Here is an 18,468-nt window from a genome sequence, read left to right as displayed (position 1 = left end):
CAACCACGCGCCCCACAAATCCAAGGACGCAGCGATCCCCGAGGAGCACTGTGCCTCCAATCAAAAGAAAAGACAATTATCAACACATTTAAACACGAATACATTTTTGTTACCTTCAATCACCCACCCAGCCTGCCGTGTGATCTTTATCCCTCACCACAACACACCCATCACAACACACACTTACCACCCCCTCCCTCCAACTCCTCTCTCTCTCTTCCCCCCCTCCCTGACCATGCACACACCTACCAGGAGCGCACGTAAACCCCCATCTTTCAATAGTTTACAGGCTGTGTTTAAAAAATTACAACAGCTGATTGGTTGGTATTTTATCTCTCTCCACTTAATCTCTCTCAAAAGCTTAGTAAATAGACCCCTCAACCGACATTTGTTTTCCCCAAAATTTTTCGGTTTCAACATTTTTTTAAATTAAGTTCAGAATGTATTTTTAAAAATATATATAAAGGGGGGCGTGGCCTGACTGGGTACCAGGGTAGACGTGCTGCCCTTCAGCTCCCTACAAACACCAGCGGATTACCCTACTCCGACTGCCCCTTGCTGTTTAGGGAGACCTCTCCTCCACAACTACCCCCTCGGGGCTCTGCTGACCCCCCGGCTGGCAGTCGAGAAGCTCTAACTCCTCCGGGGCCTTTGCGGCCTACTCCGCCTCCAGAGTCCCCGGCCTCGATTTCCAAGCCGGGCCCGCCAGTGCCGCATTCGCCGCCGATCGCGGCCGGACTTTCCCGCGGCCATCCTGTCACCTTGGACCCCACTCTGCCTGGCTGGAGCAGTGGTCTGGGTGGTTTGTGGGGACGGGGGGCCCCAGGAGAGGCCCGCAAACGGAGCCGCGAATCGCGGGAGGACGCCATTTTGGCTCCTCCATACCACCCCCTGCACCACTTCAGCATCTGCCGCTTGGGAGAGCCTGACACTGGGAGTAAAGAGGACACCGCTCCAGGGCCCCTTTGACCAACCACCTCTATACACAGGTACAAGTTGTTATCAAATCTATTGATTTTTGTGTTGGATTGTGGCTCCTGATTCCTGGCTCCCTTAAATCTGCTCCCTGAGTACACACTGAGATACTGCAGCTGTAGGTGGCCGTGACGAGTGACCTGTCGGCTGGTCCGGGGTTGCTGCTTTGACTCTGGTCTGCTTAATATTGCGGTGCCCTCTTCAAATTGTTCTCCAGGGGTCCTAACGGTCTACTGATGAGTCCTTATTAGTTGTGACTCACTATGTCCCTCTGATACAGCTTTTTGCGATGACCCTGATGACTCTCTGAAACTTATCAACATGCAGATTTAATCTTTCCTTCTCAATGTAACCACCGACCACAAATTTAAACATCACCAGTATCTGTATCTACTCGACACTCTAGTTGGAGGTGCCGCTTCATTGGATCACATCGGTATGGCTCCGAAAAGAATAAAAGCGGCCAAATCGGCTCCACCTGTTCACTTTTTTGGATCCTCTTCTACCTCTACTAAAAGTCGTCTTCAACAATCACCACCTGAGTCTGCTACGTCTCCAAAATCCCCACCTAGACAAGCAAGTGGTCCTCCTGTACCTTCTCAGGAAGATGAGGACAGTTTAGATGGTCCAGTTACCCTGCGTTCTGTTCATACCATGTTAACGTCATTTAAGGTGGATATAACCTCGGAATTAAAATCTACCATTCAATCTCTGAGAGCTGATATTAGTGAAATTGGAGATCGTACCGACCATTTGGAATCTAAAATGGAAGAGTTGGTTGCATCGCATAATGACCTAACCTCAGCACACGATTCTCTGCAGGAGGAATTAGCCTCTGTGCGAGACAAGGTAACAGATCTGGAAGACCGCTCCAGAAGCAACAACATTAAGATAAGAGGCATTCCGGACTCTGTTACAAATGCTGAGCTATATGATTATGCCACGGAATTATTCCAGAAACGTCTTCCTGATGCCTTACCCTCGGATCTTCTGATTGACAGAATCCATAGACTTCCAAAATCCAAACAAGCTCCAGCCCAAGCACCTAAAGACACCCTCCTTAGAGTTCACTTCTTCCATATTAAGGAGCGTATACTTAAGGCTACTCTTCCTTCCTCCCCCACAGTTGAATGTCTGGACAATCTCCAACTTTTCCCCGACATCTCCCCAGCGACTCTTGCAAAACGACGTCTTTTCCTCCCAATTACACTGGCCTTGCGTAAAGAAAATATTCAGTATAGGTGGGGATTCCCGACTAAACTGATTGTAACAAGAAATGGCTCGTTTACAGTCATACAATCTCCAGAAGATGGGCCGGCTATTCTTCAAAAATGGGGTGTTGCTCTTACTAACCCTACCAATATGCCTCCTAAACCTATACCCCAAGAATGGTCCACAGTGCCGAGGTGATCCCTTGAGGTGTAGTATCTTTACAGTTACTGGATGTAGTTCTACCATTCCAAGCTATATTTCGAATTTTGTTATTCAATATGCTCTCTGTTTTTTATTTTTTTTACCTGTAATTCCTATGTGTATTAGGTTTACAGCTTCATGATGTACTTTATCTAAGATTTTTTATTCAGTCCTTTCACAGCTAAGGGCATATATTATATTTGCGTGGTTATTTGGCGGATTGGGCTGATGAAGAATATACTCATTGTTATTGGTGGACCGATAAATAGCTTAATGGATAAATGGTAGTATATGAGGCTTTCCTATATTTTGGGAACTGCTTTCTACAGTCTTTCTGTCTTTTTTAGTGGTCACATTGCATTTAATTTTTCTTTCTTTATATATATAAATAATATTCGATAGGTTGTATCAAATATGGCTATGTTTGTATGCTAACTATGTTGTTATTATTTCAATTGAAGGAATTATTTGAAATGAGGGGTATTAGGTGGTCTTCTCTTTGAGCCTCCCCCCCATACTTCCAATTTTTCTGTCATGTTCTGTTTCAATGACAGAAACTACAGCTCCTTTATGGATGCTATTTCGGTTTGTTGTATTTTTTTGTTTTATATGTTTATTATTTTATTTATTAATTTTTTATGCATACAATTTCTGTATTTGCCATTTTTGTGCAGGTCTATCTGTAAAAAAGTCACACCACACCTATCTGATTCCTCCCCATGGTCAATTTTTTAAGCATAAATGTTAAGGACCTTAATTCACCTCATAAGCGACGCCTTGCATTAAAATACTTCTTAGATCAAAAAGCTGACATAGTGGCAATTCAAGAATCGCATTTCCCATTACATTCTACTCCTCAGTTTACTAATAAAGCTTATCCGACTTGTTATACTTCCTGTGGCCCGTTTAAGAGGAATGGAGTGGCCATACTTTTGAGCAGATCTTGTCCATTTAAAATAGAAAGTAAATGGGTGGATTGCAGTGGTAGATATATTATCTTGGTGGGGAAGATAGGTACTAAATACATCACTCTAGTATCAATATATGTTCCTAATACAAGACAGCCTAGTTTTCTTAAAAAGTTTTTACTTAAATTACAGGAGACTAGAAAAGGAGCTCTATTTATTATGGGCGACTTTAATCTTGCACCCGATCCTAGATTGGACAAATCTTCTCTCGATAAACAATCATTGAATGTGGCTTCCTCCCTAGCTCGTTCCTTCTCGCACTTGTTGGCTGAATTTGACCTATATGATGTTTGGCGAATCAAACACTCAAGAGCACGTGATTATACCTTTTATTCAGCAGTTCACAAATCATATTCTAGAATAGATCTGCTCTTGACTGATAAATGGTCTCTTCAGTTCATTCCCCAGATTGATATCTTACCAATTACTTGGTCCGACCATGCTCCCTTACTATGGTCTTGGACCCCCTTTCCCACGCCTCCCACCTTTAGACCTTGGCGTTTACAAGAATATATTTTATTAGATGATGTTGGCTCGCGTGTTATGACTGACGCATTGACTTCATATGTAGAATTAAATTCTCCCAAAGATACTTCAGCCACGAATCATTGGTGTGCACTCAAGGCGGTTATGAGGGGGGCTGCTATACAAGCCGCAGTTAAGATTCGGAAAACGAATCAAGAAATACATCTCACATATCAAGCTGATCTTTTAAAATTAGAAGCACAACATAAACAAAATCCAAAGGATTCTCTTGTTCTCTCTGCCCTATTAGAAGCCAGGAAGAAATTAAATAATCTATACCTCTCCCAAATTCAACATGCTATCACTAAATTAAATCAGAAGTTTTACTCTCTTGGAAATAGAGCCAATAAACTGCTAGCTCGCAAACTTAGAGGGAAAAACACTATTAATAGAATTAAAAGTCTCTCTAACCCCAATGGATCCTCAATTTCAAATCCTAAAGATATTGCTCAACAATTCGCCTTATACTGTGAAAAGCTTTATAACCTTTCTCAAGATACCCATATACCTCAGCCCTCTGAATCTGTGATAAATTCATTCTTAGATTCTGTTAATCTTCCGTGTCTTTCCCCTTTAGAAGCAGAAGCTTTATGTGTCCCTTGGAGTGATAGCGAAGTATTAAGAGCGGTTAAATCCCTCAAAAAAGATAAAGCACCTGGCCCAGACGGATTCATTAACAGTTTTTATACACATTTTCAAACCATTTTGACCCCTATTTTAGTAAATTTAATTTAATGTCTCTACTCAATCATTTCCTAAAGAAATGTTAGAAGCCCAAATCATCACTATTTTGAAGCCTGGCAAGGACCCGACACTTTATCCAAACTATAGGCCAATAGCTTTATTCAATTCAGATATCAAATTATATGCAAAAATAATCGCTAATAGATTGAATCCTATTCTTCCTAATTTAGTTTCTTTAGATCAGGTGGGCTTTATCTTAGGGAGACAAGCGCCAGACAATACCAGAAGAGTTTTTTCCCTTCTGGAAGCCCAAGCAGCTTGTTCCGTGCCTATGGTTTTATTGTCCTTAGACGCGGAAAAAGCCTTCGACAGGCTACACTGGATTTTCATGTCCGGGTCCTGGCTAAGTTTGGCTTTTCTGGCTTGTTTTTGAAAGCTATCTTGAATCTTTACACTGTCCCTTCAGCTAGAGTATACAGTAATGGGTTTTTATCCAACAGCTTTAATATCTCTAACGGGACTAGACAGGGGTGCCCCCTTTCACCTTTAATTTTTGCACTAGCTATGGAACTCCTCGCAGAAAAAATTAGATCCTCCTCCTCCCTTGTGGGCTTCAATATTGGCCATAAGCAGCATAGGATATGTCTTTTTGCTGATGATGTCCTGCTATTCATCACGAAACCAGACATTTCCTTACCTGCTCTTCACAATATACTTCAAGAATATACTGCATCCTCATACTATAAACTAAATACCTCAAAATCAGAAGCACTAGCATTCAATCTTAACCAAGCTTCCCAGGATAGTCTTCGGAATCAATACCCTTATGCCTGGCAGACATCATCTCTTAAATATCTGGGGATCAATATCCCTCTAAATCCTCAAAATGTTATTAAATATAACTATCAGCCTTTGCTAGATCAATTCTCTGCACTTACCAAAGTATGGGTTAATTATGAAATCTCCTGGATGGGCCGTCTCTCTTCTGCAAAAATGATGCTTCTTCCAAAAATTCTGTACTTATTTAGAGCCATTCCATATTTAGTTCCATTGAATCTGCTAAACAAATTCTATGCAGTTCTGTCTATGTTTATTTGGAAGGGTAAACGTCCTCGTATAGCTAGGACTCGACTATTTCGGTCCAAATCTAGAAGGGGACTAGTGGCTCCTAACCTCGAATTCTACCAACACGCTTGTCTTTTAGATCAGATGAAAGACTGGTTAGCCCCTCCACCGATTAAACCATGGGTATCTATTGAAATTTCTGCATGTCAAACTCTCCCCTTACGGGACATCATGTGGATTAAAACTGCTGATAGACCCCATAAACTTATTCCAAAGAGCGTCTTTGATACCCTTATAGTTTGGGACAAATTGATTTCCGCACATGGGGAATTCTCTCTTCCCTCGTCTCATATTTCTATACTAGCCCTTTCTCGACTGATCCAGGATCTAGTATTAACACCCTGGTATGAGAAAGGTATCATAACAGTTAGAGGTCTTTATACTAACGATCAATTTAAATCCTTTCAACAATTACAGGATCAATATGGTATTCCCAAGACTGACTTTTTTAAATTTTTGCAGGTGAGACACTGGGTATTTTCTAACTCTGGCCCAAATCATCTCCTTCCCACCCCATCTCCTTATATACTTTCTAAACTGTCTACTACTGGCCATAAGAGTGGCATTTCTATGTGGTATACTACGCTTATGACTCCGCTAGAGGATTCAAAACTTTCTATAAAATCCAATTGGGAGTCGGATATCTCTAACTGAAGAAGACTGGTCTATTTTATTTATGAACATCTTCAAAATGTCCAAATGTTTGAACCATTCTGAAATGCTCTATAAACTAATTCACGGCTTATATTACACCCCAATCAAACTGCATAGAATCTGTCCAGACTCCTCTAAATTATGTTGGAGGAATTGCAGGTTAGACGGTACTCTGATACATATCTTTTGGTCTTGTCCTAATATATTTTCCTTATGGTCAGAGGTATTTCAGTTAATAGCTCAGGTCACTATGGAGAATCTTCCCCAGTCTCCAGAAATCGCACTCCTACATTATTTTCCTTCTACAATACAATCACATAATAAGTATGTTGTTGGACACATTTTGATAGCTACAAGGGCAGCTCTAGCACAATATTGGAAGAGACCTGACCCCCCATCTCTCTCGATAATAATATCCAAAATTCAGAAAAGTTTTGAAATGTAAACCTCTGGATTTAAATATTCTTCATCATCCTCGTCCCCACTGCTAAAATGGCGACCCTGGTCGGCCTTTATTGACTCATCTTCTCACACGACGTCTATAGTCGGCTAGCTTTAACACTGCCCCAACTCGATATGAAAAAGGTTAATATGACAGACCACACATGTTTTTCCACAAATAATGGTTGTATGTATTGTACTGTTCTGTTTTGTCTTTTATAATTTATTGTATTGTTTTGTATTACTTGGTTTTTCTATGTAATACTTGCTATATTTTTATTTTCTTTTTATATTATATAATTTTGTCTAGTTTATTTTATTATTTTTATTTATTTATTTTTCTTTTATATTATTTTATTTTATAAAATTTCAAAAATATAATGTTTATATTATGATGATTGTAAATTACTGTTTACTATTGTCTTATCTGATGTATATTGGATTTTTTGTTCTACTAATAAAAATTATTTGAGTTAAAAATATATTTAAGTATTTTATTTAAAAAAATATACCCTGGGGATCTTTTGCACCACCTCCCCTCCCTTTGGCCATAGGCCCCGATTGTAAAATCATTTCCCAACACCCAGTGGAAATAGCCCCCACCAACATGGCAAAAGATCCCTAGCCACTCTTGGAATGGTAATAGATCCCAGTGGCATAGTTCCCGCCCCCAGTGTCAATGAGCCTAGCTTTCCTGCTATGCTGTTTTAGTGGGGCGCCACCCCCACCCGCGAGCTGCAGTGTCCCGCGGATGGGGAAAAAAGCAGTGCATGCGCCCAGCATCTAATCACTGAGATAGAAGCGCTTGGGGCCAGCCCGGCATATCCGTAAGTGCCGGGCACGCTCCCAAGAGGTCACGCCCCCTTTTCAATGTCCCTATAAACATGGTCCAATAAATGCAGGGACAATAAATGTTCTAGCTGTTTGAACATGACAGTGCAGTAATGATGGAATACATTTCTAAGGCTGCGTAGACCGCTTTGCACTGATCTAATATTAATTTTTTCATCTTTTTTATGTTTGCAGTATAGGGAATAAATGACTAGAAAAGGTATAGTGCAGTGTATTGCTTATGTGTATGGAAATTTAAATGCAGAATTAATGGCTCCAGTTTTATTTACGTGAAGTTATTGGGGAATGTTTTTACCCTACAGGTTTAGTGCGTGATAGTGTGGTCAGGGACACATTGCTGAGTAATGCTGAACTGCTAGGTCATTGGCTCATATGTCACAAGTTCTGCCAAGCGTGAAAGAGACAGGCAGTTCCTTTTCACTTATCAGTGCCATTAGCATTATCTCTGTGAACTTGTGGTCATTTTACTAAATGGATATTGATTGTGAATGAAATGCATTTTATTTTGCATTAATGTTAATGAATAATCCTAAAATCAGCCAGACCGCACCAGGATTATCCACATTTCAGTGACTTAGAACAAATGAATCCTTCAGGTGTGTGATGTCAGTAGTGGACTTCCTGCTCTATTAGAGCAGGAAGTCCACTCGGGCTTGCGGGAGCCGAGACCCTACCACAGTGTCTCGTCGCAAGCCCGATGGTCACGATAATCGCGACCATCTCCAGGCCGCTCGCACAAGGTGTGGGTGGTCACCCACAGCTTTGCGAGTGGGCTGGAGACAAAAAACAAACAAACCACGCCCTGATTCAGAGCGAGCTCTCGCCAGCAGCGAGCGGCTCTGAATCAGGCCCAATATTCCCTACCACATAGACACAAATATACTAAGGTATATATTTAATAAAGTGAGAGTTTTTAGAAGTGGAGATGTTGCCCATAGCAACCAATCAGATTCTAATTATTATCTTCTAGAAGGTGCTAGTTAAATGTTAAGTAGAATCTGATTGGTTGCTATGGGCAACATCTCCATTTCTGAAAACTCTCACTTTAGTAAATATACCGCTAGGGTTTTTTTTGTCAGAAGCCATTTAACCTACCAGTATGTTTTTGGTAGCGTGGGAGGAAACACTGGGAGAACATAGAAGCTAGGCTTGCAGGTAGATGGAAAATAACGGTCTAAGCTCCAATCAAGTCAGTGTCACTTCTTTTATGTAATTCTGGGTGGGATGCATCCCGCCTATGATCGCATGCATACCCACGTTTAGTAACGCCGTATGCATGATCATTTAGGCAAACGGCAGCTATCCTGATAAGAGCTGTCCTTTGTGGTGTTGGGACTTCCCTTTGCAGCTTGTGACCCGGGAGTCCCTCTTCATATGTGCATGTGTTCTCCGTGGGGGACCCTGGGAGGGATTCTATTGGATCCCTCTCAGGGAAGTTTTTCGATAAGAAGCCCATAGGCTTCTATTAGGCAACGCCATCTATAGATGGTGTTGCCTATCGGGTCCAAGTTCCGGAAATCGCTTGGTGCATATGGAAAATGCAATCAAACACCTGAAAACGGCAACGGTATTTGACCAAATTCTTTGCTCTGATGCGTCCCTTCGTATATATGTTTATGTTATTGTCATAAATGGTTGATTTAGCCTCCTTTAAGGTCTAAATTAATTGTGAGAGTGAGGGGATATTAAGGTTGCCCCTGTTGAGTATTTTCCCTACTTTGGGCTAAGGATGCTCATGAATGGGAGTTTGGTCCAAAGTGCAACTCATACCTCTTTTCCACCAAAAACCCAGGTCCGACCTGGGTTTTTGGACATGGTTCCAACCCTGGTCAGACCCAGGTCAGACCCATTTACACTGCACCTTTGATCTGGGTTACTCCCAGGTCAGCCCTGTTCACACTGAACTCAGGTCTGCCCTGCTAAACCTGTGAGGTCATAAAAAGTGGGAGGTGAATGCTCCACAACCACCAATCCGCTCATTTTAGGCATGATCCAGGTCAGATAACCCGGGTTGCACCGTTTACACTGCACCATTACCTGGGTCCATCCTGGGTCCAACCCTGGTAGCTACCTGGGTTGGATTGCAGGGTCACTTGACCCAGGTTATTTTTCACTTTTACACTGAGCTGCGACCCGGGTAGACCCAGCAACAACCCAGGTTTTTGCTCTGGTGTAAAAGGGGTATTAGTTGTGCAGTATGTGTTGCATTAATGTGTAGAACGGTAGCCAGTCTCCGGCACAGGGTGGTGCAAACTGCTAGTCTTTTGTGGAGTCGAATGACTTCATACAGTGTGGGACAACCACTACTGTACATATGTCAGTAATCTTGGCCTGTAAAATGAAACCTTGCACTTAGCCGAACATTATACTTTGAATTGATTTGTACCAGGATCATTCTTGCCTGCTGGATATCTCCTTGTTTATTGCCATTTAATATGTAGGGCTGAGGTGAAGGGTGTATACTGTAGCAGGCTTATCCACACCGAGCAGCACTTATCAGCACTTTCCCCCAGTTGCCAATGATAAAAATGAACTTGGAGTTGCAGATTATATATTGAAACAATGTATAATTATTAAACTGTTAAGCTGCTCTCACACATACAGTATGTATTTCTTTATTGGCAGAAAATATTGAATACTCTGTACGTCCTATGCCGGTTTCTGTGCTGAAATGACCCTATGCAAGAAAATCCATAGAGTTCAGCATAAATATCAATCAATATACATTTAATGCATACAGTATGCTGTTTATGTGCAGATCTCTGACAAATCAATAACCTTCACATGTAGTTAATATGAGGATTATGGGTTTGTTTATTAACCACTTAACTGGCTAATATTTTTTCAAAAAATGTCTGACAAAATTGTCATTTTTTTATTATCAAATTCTGTAAATAATAGCTATTTAAACCCAATTCAGTATACATTTATTGACAAATATGATTAAGGGTTAAATAGCTCTTATTTACACAATTGGATCAATTAAAAAATCAACAATTAATAACTGTGTATCTTGGTAAAACCAGGTTGCACTGCAGGTGGGGCAGATGTATAATGTGCAGAGAGGTATAGATTTGGGAGAGGTGTGTCCAAACTGACATCTAAATTACAGTGTAAAAATAAAGCTGTCCAACATTAGTGGGCTACATGCAAAAGCAGCCAGTATTCACCCCACATGCAAAAACAATGTATGTATTTGCACCCCTTTCATTGCAACATGGTTTTCCAGGTACACAGGTACTTGCTATTTCTTATGGTGCATACACACGGTCAGATTTTTCTTCAGATCTGAACGATAACGATTTAAAAAATCGTTCAATCGTTCATATCTGAAGGAAAATCTGACATGTCTGAACGATGAATGATGTGCGTTCCCGATGGTCAGGTAACGATATCTGACATCTGATGTGTTTGCAGTCAGATTTGGACGATTCCATTAATTTTAATGCAGTCAAAAATCGTTCATAGTTCAAATCGTTGGTCAAATCATTCATCAAATCGTTCAGATCGTTCAATCGTTCATCTGACACATCTGACAAATCTGACTGTGTGTTTGCTCCATAAAGCTGCATACACACACAACGATTTTGTTACCAACGATTTTATGAACGATTTTCTGTCAGATTATCTGTCAGATTTTTTAAAGTGTAATGAACGATTTTTTGAACTACAAACGATTTTTGTAACTTCCCTTAATGAAAATTGTTGAGTTGGTCAGTCAGAATGAACTACAAAAAGGGAACGAGCATGAACGATAATCGTTCATCGTTATAACTCAGAAACTGAACGATTTTTTCAACGATTGAACGATAACAACGTCGTTATAGTTAAATCGTTACAAAAATCGTTACGGCTGTATGCACCTTTACTCTATTTCTAAAGCTGCATACACACACAACGATGTTAGTAACCAACGATTTTAGTGAACGATTTTCGTTCAGATTTCCCCTTGATAAAGTGTTCACTAAAACTCATTGGTTACTAAATTAATGAACGATTTTCATGAACGATGAACGATTTTTTAATCATGCATACAGTGAATGGTAATCGTTTATCGTTCATTCTGTACAACATGAACGATTTTCTAAACGAAAATCGTTTGTTGGACAGCCAGAATGGACGATGAACTACAAACGTGAACGCGCATGAACGATTATCGTTCATCGTTCACCATAAAAGATGAACGATTTTACAAACGATTTAACGATAACGACGTTGTTATAGTTAAATCCTTCAAAAAATCGTTGTGTGTACGCACCTTAACTCTTAATCAGGCCCATAGTCAAGGCAAGCGCTACTATTAGGCAGCTGCGTATGGGCACCAACCACTAAAGGGGCGCAGCGATTGCATTACGATTACGCTCGCCCAGAGAATTCACTTGCAAGTTGAGTGACAGATTGTCAGCATTTGGGGTGGTTGGTTACAGAAACGGAGGCATGTCTAACCATTTAAATGCTGTACCATGGGCGTGCATAAATTAGCCATTGTGATCTCCTTCGGAGTATGAGAGGAGAGACGCTGTGTTTGAGACAGGTCAGATTTGACCGAGAAGCTGCGTGACTGCCCGATCTGCGTCATTGTTACTGATGTTTACACTGTTGTACGTCGCCGGACGGATATGAGAAAGCTGCAGTGGGCTTGGGTAAGCTTTGGACAGCGTTAGCATATTTTAGCAATTACGATCTTTGAGATTGCATTAGCGTAAATCTCGGAACCAGACCCTGAGTTCGAATTGCGTGCACCTCTAATCATGCTCTAAATGAGGGGCCTTACTAAGGGGGCACATTGTTGAAAAGAGGGGTCTTCTCTATTTCAAACAAGAGTGCCCTCACGTGTCTTTGGGTCAGTATTGGATGAGAATGTACACATTGTGTACTCCCCCATATATGGAAAACATCATTTTTCAATAGCTCCTAAGGGGCTGCTTAATTTGCTAGCGTGTGATATGTGTGTGCCCCCACCTGTACAGTTGCAATGATGGGGGAGATAGGGCGATAGGGGTGATAGGGCAACTCGTGCCCTCCCTGCCGAATATAGAAAAGAGAGCAGAGTACTATTGCGTGGTGGTCACAGGTGCCGCCGGTTCTACTAGGGGGCCATGTCATTTAGAAGAGTGTATTCCCTCTTTCAAATGTGGGTGTCCCCTAAGTTTTGGAAGCTAGATGGCTCCATCACTTCCTTCACAGCCTCCAGGTTTTTACGGCATGGACCACACTACACCACTGGAAAAAGGGGGGTGTGTTCTGGGTTATCGTCCTGATCACGACCCTTCCCCCCATTTCCCCCCCGGATCCACCACTGGCAACAAGTTTGAAAGTGGACACAACCCTCTTTCAAATGAGGGTGCGCCCATCTGTATAGGTGCTCGGATGGGGGAGCAGATAACATTAGTTTTCTTGTCGCCTGCCGCTAAAGGGTTAATTACTCATTATTTTTGACCCTTGTATTAGAAGCCACCGCTAATGAATTGTCCCATTCTTTACTAGTTATTAATATACATGTACAGTATATTCTCTGGTGCGCCTTGAGTTTATTTGCTGTTTAGATGTGTGTGGGCTCATTAAGTAAAGTTGCAATGGTTGTATATCACAGTCTCCTTCCCTATAATGTCTATTTAACCCATATTGTAATATATGTTTTGCAGGGAAAAGGAAATGTGTTTGTCCAGGGCTTGGCCTCTTCTACACCGTCTTGGCTGCCGCCTTCTTCTCATCTAGCGCCTTACTGGTGAAGAAGATTGAAGATATGCACTCGGTGGAGATCAGCGCCATTCGCTGTGTCTTCCAGATGCTGTTTGTGCTTCCAGGTTTAATTTATTACAAGTAAGATCCAAAAGCCAAACAACAAAACATATTGGAACAGAATAGTACATCATTAGAAATATCCCACGTATGTTTCATTCTTAAGTAAGAACCAGTGTATTTGAAATATAATATGCTGATTCTTGGTCACTTGTGTCTTCATTGGTTGATGTGTTTCTATGTATGATACTGTACAGTATAAAGCCTTGGCCAAAGTAACCAATCAGCTTCTACCTGTCATTTCATAGACTGTGCTCGATATATGACAGGTAAGGGGCACGTCCACTAGGCGACAATGAAAAGACTGAACGATATCGTTAATGTTCAGTCGTTCATTGTACTGTGCAGTGTGTCTGCCTACACTGAACGATATATCGTTCAGTGTAGGCATCCTCTATCGTCCCCGAACATGGCCAATCTGTCGTTATCGGCAGATTGACCGGCATGATCAGGCGATGATTGATGTCGGAAATGACTAGCGGGAGCGCGCATCGCTGGTCGTCTCTGACATTTTAGTGCACGATTAATGAGCGACTGAACGATAACAATATCATTATTGCTCAATCGATCATTAATATCGCCTAGTGGATGTGCGCCTTTAGAAGCTGATTGATGGCTTTGGCCAACTTCCTTACTTTCTCTCTCACCAAGGCTTGATACATCTCCCCCTATATCATGTGCTGCAGAGATTTGTGCATTTAGAGATCCCACTAAACTTATCTTCCTGATAGAGTAACTTAGAGATGTGTCCTCATACACTATTGCTGCAATAGCGCCAAACAGCCCTTCTCAGCGCGCCAGGATTTGTCTGTCTAGGCTCACGCCAAGCTCCTTTTTCACGTCTTTTTTGCCCAAAAATGCATCTTAGTCACAAAAAGATATGACTACCCGAATCAGGAGACTGCGCTGATTAATATGATATGTGACACCGTGCTATTACCTCTCATTAACTATGACGTAATGTCCTGGGCCAAAATGTATTTTCCATAAGATAAGTTTTATTTCAAAGTCCCTTTTGATTGCCTTCTTTTCCAAATACTATATATATATGTATATATATAATATATATATATATATATATATATATATATGTATATATAATACATATATCATTGTTTTTCTATAATTCCACCCCTAATAGCCCCACCCACAGTTCCTGAACCTACTTTTCCAGAAAAATAACCCTGTGTATAACTATGTGCAACTGAGTCTGAATCTGTATATGAGGTGCTACGATGCAGCGGCCGATTAATTCACACTGCGCATGTGTACACATCGCAGTGCGCGTCCGCGTACCAGACGCTGCGATCAGGACTGACCACGCAGAGCCATCACAGAGTAATTGACGGGAAGTGCCGTTTGTGGGTGGTGAGGGGGGGCGGAGTGGTCGGGCGAACGCAGGCGTGCCAGTGCATTGGGACTGCCTTACAGGGGCGTGCACAAATTATCCACTGCGATTCCAGACGCCGCCTGAGGTCTCATAGCGTGCGCAAAAGTAAGCAATTCCTCAGTGAGGTCTGACTTGCCTTAACTGTGCGTATGGGTCCGATGTTACTCGATGTTACCGATTGTTTCGCTATGTTGCCCAAGTATACGGATGTGAGTAAGGGGATTTCCTTATGTTAGGCTGCGATCGCAATGTGAATGCAAATATTTACATATCCCCGCTGATATTAGCAACTGTGCTGCTTGCTTATAAGCAGAATAGCGAACCATGCTGAATCATATAAATGTATGAAATTATGGTCTCTAGATTATTTGACCATACCTCTCCATATGCAGCAGTGCAAAAATATAGCAAAATACATTTCACAGGTTAAGTCCTACAGACAACTGAGAACGGACATCATTGTAAAGTCCGCCCGCACCTATACACAGTGGAGGCGGACATATACATTTTCTAAAGAAACGTGGTTTCATAATGACTATTTTTAGATCAGGTCACAAAATGGCTGCCTGTTTAAAGTGGTGTTATTTTATTCATTACTAGTTATCTGTATAGCGCATACATATTCCGTATCAGTGGTGTCCCTCCTCGCTGTGTCACCTGGTGTGGGGAGGGCTGCCGCGCGCCGCCGAAAAGAGGGCATGGCCATGCCAGAAGGGGGCGTGGCTTTGCGACACGAACCCCTCTGCTTATTACTTGGGAGGGGAGAGGGGGGGTGCAGGAGGTCCTAGGTCCTTGAACGCAGTGCCGGCTGGCTTCCTCAGTGTCAGGAGCCGAGTGCTGCACTTAATCTCTACAGTGCAGCACCCGGCTCCTGTCAGTGAAGGGAGTCTGTACCTTGCTGTCACCCCATGGCGGGTGACAGCACCCCCCTTGTGACGTCACTGTTCCGTATCACTATATAGAAAATATTTGGCCATTCACATCAGTCTCTGCCCCAGTGGAGCTTACAATCTATATTCCCTACCACATGTACACACACAGGTGAATTTCTGTCAGTATCCAAATGAAATGCTTGCAAGGACATGGAGAACATACAAACTCCATATAGATAGGGCGGTGGTGGCAATCAAACCAACAATATCATTGCTGTGAGGTAGTAAAACTAACTATTACACCAACCATGCTGCCCAAATATGTAAATGTTTGTTCTGTTACATTTTGTCAATAGTTTAGCTTTCATTCTCTAAACATTGTTATTGAAATAACAGTTATAATTGGGTTGCTATGGGTTACAGCTATTTTGTTCACATTGTATCAGGCTTGTAGTGAGAAAATGTATTCACAGCTCATGAAATTTTTTTATAGTATTGTCTTATGGTCCTAGGTTTAATTTTCCTTCTCTCCCTTGTAAATTACAGGGTTGGTTTTCTGGGACCAAAGGATCAAAGGATTTTCCTTTTCCTCCGAGGATTTCTTGGCTCCAGTGCTATGATACTGATGTACTATGCTGTACAGTCCATGCCCCTGGCAGACGCCACAGTTATCACATTTAGCAGCCCGGCCTTCACCTGCATATTTGCTTGCATATTCCTCAAGGAGAAGTGCACAGTCTGGGATATACTGTTTATGCTTTTCACTTTAACTGGAGTGGTTCTGATAGCCCGTCCACCATTTTTGTTTGGGTCAAACCAGGACGTCCTTGAAGTTGATTACTCCGACCGCTTGAAAGGAACCATCGCAGCGGTCGGATGCGCAATAGGTGCCTCATTAACTTTGGTGGTGCTGAGAAAAATGGGGAAGTCCGTGCATTACTTGCTTTCCGTCTGGTACTACGCTATTATCGGTCTTATTGAGTGCGTCATTGTACTGTTTGTCCTTGGCGAATGGAGATTGCCCTACTGTGGACTAGACAGATGGCTCTTGATAATGATAGGCATTTTGGGCCTGGGAGGGCAGATCTTTCTTGTGAAAGCACTGCAGATTGAGAAAGCTGGGCCAGTATCTATCATGAGGACGATGGATGTCGTTTTTGCATTTATATTCCAGGCCTTGTTCCTTCAACACACTCCCACCTGGCTGACTATCGCTGGAGCTCTGTGCATTGTGGCCAGTACAGCTGGTACCGCTCTCGTCAAGTGGTACACAAGCACAAGAAAGGCCAAACAAAGTGAGCTATAGCTCATGGCTATACCCATAATACAACACGGCAGAATCACAAGGGTATCGCAAATGGAGAACGCAAAAAAAATCAGACGTCAGATCTCACAGATTCAATGTTTTGTGGTTATTTATGGGCAATAATTCAGAGTTGTATTTTTTTAGAATTGCGTAAAATTGCACAACTGGTATAATCCACAATGAGGAAATTGCCATTGACGTTCATCTAAATTATATTTATTTATAATAGTACTCTGTTTTTCTAGTAGCTAAAAGAATGGTTGGGTGTTAAATCCAACAGTCGCCTGTCAATATAATAAACCTAGAATGTTTTAATTCTCAATTACACTGATACACATGGGTAGTATCTATAATGGACACAGGGGCCCCTGGGTCCATTGGGGCCCACACCACACACCCATAGACGATACTTACCCATCAGCGCTGCAGAACACCACAGGGAAAATGGTGCAGGCATAATTTTCCTGAAGATTTGCGCATGCACAGTAGAGCGATCACTGGGAAATGACGCAGGCGCCACGTCCCGGAGATCAGCACAAGCGCAGTAGATGCTGACACAGTGCGCCGTGAGAGAGGAAGTGTCTGCATGGCGTTGGCACATGGGCCCCCTTCTCTCTTAATCGCAGTTCCTGCTGACACTCAGAGGTATATTTACTAAAGTGCAGGGTTTTTAGAACTGGAGATGTTGCTCATAGCAACCAATCAGATTCTACTTAACATTTAACTAGCACCTTCTAGGAGATAATAGCTAGAAACTGATTGGTTGCTATGGGCAACATCTCCACTTCTAAACCTGCACTTTAGTAAATATACTCTCACTCTGCATTGCTAGTTGGATGCACAGTTGTGGACTGTTTTTGTGAAAACTGGTGCATCGGTAACTATAGAAAAAAAATGGTGCTATAATCCATAGCAACAAAACATAACACTAATTTGCTACCCTCCAACATGACCCGTTCCATTAGGTATAATACACTCTGCTCCTGGACTTCCCACCTAAGTTATGATTGCAGTCACCTGTGTTGAACTAGGTAATTGATGAGACAGGTGTTTCAACACAGGTGGCTGAAATGATAGATTAAGAAGTCCAGGAGCAGAGTGTTTTATACCTAATGGAACGGGTCATGTTGGAGGGTCTGTAAACGTTCCCAGGGCATATTAGAAAATGAAAGCAAGCATCTGATTGGTTGCTGTGAGTTACAGCACCTGTGTTTCTCATATTTTACAGTAGACAACCTACCATTTTAAAAGCTCGGTTGATCCGTTGTTTTTACTCTATAGCTTTAAATTTGTGAGAGATTTTGTATTTTTATCACTATTTTGCTTAATTCTTCTTAATGCATTCAGTTTTATTTATTATAAAAGGAGATTACCTCCAAATAATAGAACCGTGATATTTTGTTCATCTTGAAAGAAAATGTATTACAGAATGTATTTATAAATATATGAATACTGTAGGAT

General features: G+C 41.8%; 1 protein-coding gene across 1 annotated transcript in view; it reads left to right on the top strand.

Annotated features, from left to right (window-relative positions):
* The window catches only part of SLC35G1 (solute carrier family 35 member G1), a 28,882-nt gene extending 10,920 nt beyond the window's left edge, over positions 1 to 17,962 (top strand). Inside the window, exons 2-3 of the mRNA XM_088476979.1 lie at positions 13,283 to 13,460; positions 16,248 to 17,962. Coding sequence (XP_088333105.1) covers positions 13,283 to 13,460; positions 16,248 to 17,007 — 938 coding nt within the window. The 3' untranslated portion in view covers positions 17,008 to 17,962. The remainder of the gene's footprint in view (positions 1 to 13,282; positions 13,461 to 16,247) is intronic.
* Positions 17,963 to 18,468: the final 506 nt, after the last annotated feature.

Source organism: Taudactylus pleione, unplaced genomic scaffold (assembly GCF_031769625.1).
Source record: "Taudactylus pleione unplaced genomic scaffold, aTauple2 ptg000198l, whole genome shotgun sequence".
Taxonomy (NCBI): domain Eukaryota; kingdom Metazoa; phylum Chordata; class Amphibia; order Anura; family Myobatrachidae; genus Taudactylus; species Taudactylus pleione.
This window is presented reverse-complemented; position numbering and strand designations above follow the sequence as displayed.